Here is a 6000-nt window from a genome sequence, read left to right as displayed (position 1 = left end):
TGGCTTGGCAGGGTTCAAGATGATACGCACTGGTTCAGCACTCAGCATGTGCCCCACTTCATTTGCATGGGTGGACCACAGCTGTGGAGGTACTCGTGCCAACAGTTCCTCTTGCAAGTAGGAAGTGTCAGGTTCAGAGTACTCCTGGGTTAGCAAAGCCACAAGCTCAGTTTCCCTATGTTCTGGTACCTCAAGGTAAACACCATCTGGGCTACAATAAATCACGCATCCCAGTTTACACAACAAATCCTTACCAAGAAGGTTGACAGGTGCACAGGGGCTAAGAAGAAAGGCATGATTTTCAGACAAAGGGCCAATAGAGATGGAGACAGGTTCAGAGACGGGATGTGGGATAGGTTGTCCGCCTATACCGACAGCATTTATAGTTTCAGGAGAATAAGGTAGAAAAGGAAACTCAGCAGCCTTTAGCGTGGAGCGGGATGCTCCGGTGTCGACAAGACAGGAGACAGGTTTACCAGAAATAAGGCATTCAACAAACGGACCAGATTGGTCAGTAGCAAGCAAAGGAGCGATGATGTCACTGTCCCTCAGGCTGTCCTATTCAACACTGGGAAAATTGACAGGAAGTGGAGGTGGGGGCAGGGACTGGGGTCTGGGTCCTTGGCCGGGGCGCTTGGGGCATTCTGATTTCCAATGTCCTTCTTGCTTGCAATAATGACATTGGTTCCCATAGCCTGGGTTTTGTGGGCTCAAGGATCTATCTCTTCCCCTGAATCTACCCGGGCCTCCCCTTCCCCGTCCTCGTCCCCTTCCTCTACCTGGACCCTGCAACTGAGAAATCTGTAAGGCCATTAACTTAAACTCGGCATTGTCTTTAGACCGTTCCAATTTGTTATGAAAATGGTTAGCCGCAGCAAGGACTTCAGTCAAATCTTTAGTTTCCCAGCCAATAATTACTGTTTGAATTTTCTCAGCAATTTTAGGGTTAAGTCCCTGGATGAATGCTGCCACTATTGCTTGTTTAGCATTTCCGACTGGGTTATCCATTCCTGAGTATCGTTCAAATGCCTGTTTGAGGCGTTCCAAATAGTCACTGGGGTGTTCATTTTTGTTTTGTTTACAGGTATTTATTTTGGTCCAGTCTGCCTTTTTTGGGCAAATTGTGAGAACTGCCTGAACCAAAGCATTTCTCTTGTCAATAAAGTCTTGGCCAATCCCTGGGTTTTGATCTGGCCAAGTACAGGCAGCATACAGACGTAGCATAGTTTCCTTGGGCAAAATCGATCGCATGAGCTGATTAATGTCAGCCCATGTTGGATTATAACAATTTATAACAGTCTGCAATTCTTCCTGAAATTTTTCTGGGTCTTCCCTGATTTTGGGGAATTTTTGAGTTAAATTGTAGAGATCACCTGGAGTCCAGGGTGCATGCACGGTTACTATATTTTGTCCATCGGTGCCAATGCCTGGCATTTGTCTTAGGGGGTAAACTTGTGCAGCTCGGGATCTAAGATTGATGGGAGATCTTTCCATGCCTATTCCCATTCTTCTAAATACACCTGTGGTGGGTTGTGACCCAGGAGTAAATTGCCACACTGGTGATGATTGAGTGGCAGATATGGTGGATGAGTCCAGACTATTAAGCTCCGTGGATGGATTTACTGAAGGAGCTTCAGCTAATGAGTTACTAGCCTGGGCTGCAGCCTGATGTTGAACCGGTTGTTGCTGATGTGGGAGTCCCAGGAGAGCAGGGTTCGAACAAAGGTCAAGGATATCCTCTGCTGGCTCCGGTGGTGGGGGCGCCCCGGGCAATGCTGGATACATCGGAGCGGTGGCCGGCGTGTAATTTGGGGGAGCAGCCAATTTCTCCCGAACAGCTTGTAACTGCTGTTTTAATTTTTCTTGAGAGTCTTTTAGGCTCCTAGTTTGAGATTCTGTCCGCCTTTTGGACATTTCATCATACCAATAAAAGAACGCGTCCCACTGGTTTTGTGGTGTTTTGGATCCACGGGACTCTAAAGCCCCTCTTAAGTGCACTATTTTATCCTGATCAAATGTTCCTTCTTGTGGAAAATGCTTCACAGGATCATCCCTAGTATACCAGTTCCACTTATCCAGGTACTTGCAAGCCTCGGGAGAATAGTGTGTGTACATAAAGTACGCCGGAGTCCCCTTAGGGGGGACGGGAACTTGTTTAGACTGACTCGTTCCCATTTTCAGTCACACAGGGAGACGTAGGAGAGGCTTATTTAGGATGTCCGGGCCGCTCAGTGCCTTGCCCCGCAGTTTTTCACTGCCCAGACAAAAGGCTTCTGACCCGACACCGGCTCATAAAATGGAAATGGGAAGGGAAACACAAGAGGAATCCTTTCACTCCTGCTCTCGGCAGAAGCTACTGGGACAAGGGGTTTGGAAAAGACAAAATCACTCAGACGCCCTGTCCACTGGGTCACGAGGTTTCAGCTGGGCCCCCTTGCTTTCGACGCTACCTTTTTTAGGCAGAATCGGGGCGGCTAGACCCAGCCTTAGTCCCAGACCTGGTCAGTGGCTCATTTTTCTAAATGCACACACACACATTTATTCAATCACTGGGAAGCCCTGTCCACTGGGTCACGAGGTTCCAGTTGGGCCCCCTTGCTTTCAAAACTGCCCTGTCAGGCAGAATTGGGGCGGCTGAACCCAACCGTAGTCTCAGACCTGGTCAGTGGCTCATATTTCTAAATACACACACATGCACATTCATTCAGTCAGCCAGACCTCCTCCCCCACACCGCCTTAGTTAATTAACGACAAGCCCGATGTGCTGTAGGATGAAGGTGCTTCATACAGTTTCTCCCTAAATAAAACGTACGTTACCAGACACAAAATGGGATCCTTTACCAGACAGAAAATTTTAGCCGGCAGTAAGGTTCAGACTGACCTGTTTTAACAAGGTTCAGATCCAGTTATCACGGCCAAGTTGGGAGCCTACAGGCAGTCCTCCTCCGAAACCCCAATAGAGATTTTGAATTAGGTCTCTTACCTCTCAAGTTTGGCGCCTCGGGGTTGGGGGGGGGCAGTCTGCGGTCCTCCTTTCTCAGCCTGTGTTCTGGATCCGAGTCACGGCACCAGGAATTGTCGTGGAAACACACGCAGCATACTTTTGGGTCAGGTCAGCAGAAGCTTTTATTCAAAAGAAACTACAGCTGTAGGGGGGATTCCAAAGTGACATGGATTTCCCAAGCACTTGGAAGGGGTCCCCCCCCAAGAGCAAAATCAGGAGGCTTATATACTTTTTAACAGTTGCTTACAACTCACGTGATCATATAGTGAAATTAGCATGAAAATGGCTATAATATTACTTCATTATTTCTTTGCTGTAATCAGGATGGGAACTAATGGGGGAGGCGAGGTTAGTTCACAAACCTCCTTCTTGCACCTGCAAATCAGAGTTGTACATACTTTTTGCTATCTTCAAGGCCGTGGTGAGCGAAGCAGTTGCAGAGGAGTTACAAAGAACAAACACTTTCTCTTATCTGTTCTACTATACAGAGCCAGCAATTCTCCACAAAGCGGTTATGTCATCTTATAACTAAAATAGTCAAAGTTTAAGGCGCATATTTTTTCTGATTCCACAGTCCATTATATCAGCATATGCTGTATTCTGAGATCTGCTTAGTCTTTCTTGTTGTGTTCTTGTTTAAAACCCGCTATATACAGGAGACATTACAACATGTTCATTAATAAGTTTCTTTATTTTATATCTTCTGTATTTGGCCTTTGTTGTCATTAAAATCATATTTTAGTGATAACATTTTCAGATGGGCTTTCTTAAATGGTATATTTCTGTACACATACTGTATAATGTATTTCTTACACAGTATATTTCTGTCTGTAAACTATATAATGTATCTATTTCTTGTACATCCAGTTATTATAGATTTTAATATTAAATAATCAACTCATTGAATTATTTCTTTACCTGCTCATTTCTGCCCATGTTATACATGCAGTACATGCTTTGTTTCTTTTTCTCTGCCTTTACCTGGCTTTTCAACAGTTGGTTGGTTCTGTTTTCTGTCCTATTTAATGGACAGTTTATTTTTTGAAGTAGAACCCATTATTAGCACTCTTTGGTCTATATTTACTGTTATTGATTGTTCTTGACAAATTTACTGTTTTGAAAAGGCTCAATAGCATTGGTCATTTGTGCTGGGTTGCCAACTTAAATGTGCATTATGAGACAGTGAATCAACGCTGAAATAACAGCAGTTCAGAACAGACCAATTTCTGGTGTGTTACCTGTTATGTCTGCAGAGGACCAGCCAGAAGATAAATGTTCCAAATTTTAATGCCCAAAGCCTGCTGACCAGGGCATCCAGAAGCAGAGACCACTTACGTTTTGGGCATACATCAGGTCCTTTTGTCAATAGTTGAGTTGCACCTGTCTTGTCTTTGCAAATGATGATGAACACTTAATGCTCTTTTAAAAAACATTACTATAGAATGCCTATATAAGCACAGCGGTATCACAAATAAACATTCAGTTATTTTACACGCATGATATCAAACCTGCATAGCAAGGTTTTGGTTATGCAATAATACTATAGCCTGACTTCTATTTTTGTTTTTCATGAATGCTTACTGAATATTGACTTGATTGGGTTTGATTTATAAAAGAAACCAAGGAAATTCAGATACTTCCAGCTTTATAAGTAAGAGATCCCTAACGGATTTTCATAAGACTCTTCAAAAACAAACATTTCAGTCAGAAACACTGGACAACAATGATGCACACTATCAGGTATTTTTCTTTTCAGCTGGATTTATTGAATATTATATATTTCCTTAAAGCTTGCTTTGTTTAAAACCAATGTTGTTATGTTTTTTTTCAATATAAATCAAATGGCTGCACTGTGTGGATGCTGCCTTAAGAGAAGCTCTGTAGCCAGTATTTCCAGAGGTCATGTATATTAAGGCAAATTTAGAGCACAGATCAGTGTGAAAAACACCCCAAAAGCCTCTGCTCAGTTATTTCTCAAGGGCTTGTCACTTTGCCAGGGCAGCCTCTTGAATATGTGCATGTATGCACTTGCAGCTTTGTAGCTTGGCCTCAGGATCAAAGTCAGAGGCAGTTTTACCATTGTCTTTTGCTAAAAGCAGAATCAAGCCTTTACTTCTGAGATCTTGTGATAAAGGATAGTGCAGATATAGTTTCCTCCTGGCTATGCTCACTGCCAGCCAGCCAGCACCTTCACATTTTACTCCAGGCTGGCTCATTGTGGCATCCTTATGGAGGGAAGTGTTCAGTTACTTGAGCCTCTAGCACCTCTCTTTTGGGAATCTTTATTTTAGAAGAATAGTACCCAGCAAAGTCTGTGCGAGTAGAAGCTGGCCTAGACCTTGGGGTATATCTGGTCTGGTGGTGTTAAAGTAACTGAATACAGAAATATAGTACAGTTCATGGTACAGTGCTCCGATTGCTCTTTTGTAGTAACGAGAGATGTCTGTATACACTGCCTGATTTCTTTGCTATTATCCTAGCTCTTAATAAAGAAAACCCAGCTCACAACCAGACTTCTTAAATTGGATTCCTTTGAACAGAAAACCAGTTAAATCCCTGAAAAATAGAGTTGGAGCACATCTGGAAGAAGACATCTCAGTGGGTCATTAATCCAACCCACTACTCTAACCCATCCCAGCTAAGCCTTGCCCAAGCATGAGTGACAACTTAATTTTTCTCAGTACAGTTCCAGCTTCATTCTACAACTACTAGCCATAGAGCAAAGAAAGCTAAATGGTACAGAGGGGTCTTATAATAGATTGATTTGACATCGGAACTGTCATATTGTTTTATTTATATTGTAGTAGGACCTAGAAACCCCAATCAGGAATTGGGAGTCCCAATGTGCTAGAGTAGTGTACGTGCTCATAACAAAGAAGATTATCTATTCCCATCGGGGTTTACATTCTGAGTGTATTGTGAGAGGCAGCAAACACAGATGGGTAGAGAGAGAAGAATGTGAGAAACAAATTGTATAATTATCAGTGGTCATAACA

The 6000-nt window shown here is 43.3% G+C and overlaps 1 protein-coding gene across 4 annotated transcripts in view; it reads left to right on the top strand.

Annotated features, from left to right (window-relative positions):
- Nucleotides 1–6000, top strand: part of DOCK8 (dedicator of cytokinesis 8) — a 163011-nt gene that overhangs the window by 73552 nt on the left and 83459 nt on the right. For all 4 annotated transcript variants that reach the window (XM_025202973.1, XM_025202972.1, XM_014519464.2 and 1 more), the window contains one exon: nucleotides 4621–4744. In XM_025202973.1, coding sequence (XP_025058758.1) covers nucleotides 4621–4744 — 124 coding nt within the window. The remainder of the gene's footprint in view (nucleotides 1–4620; nucleotides 4745–6000) is intronic.

Source organism: Alligator sinensis, unplaced genomic scaffold, assembly GCF_000455745.1.
Source record: "Alligator sinensis unplaced genomic scaffold, ASM45574v1 scaffold308_1, whole genome shotgun sequence".
In the NCBI taxonomy this organism is placed as follows: domain Eukaryota; kingdom Metazoa; phylum Chordata; order Crocodylia; family Alligatoridae; genus Alligator; species Alligator sinensis.
Note: the sequence above shows the minus strand (reverse complement) of the source record. Positions and strands in the feature narration are given on the sequence as shown.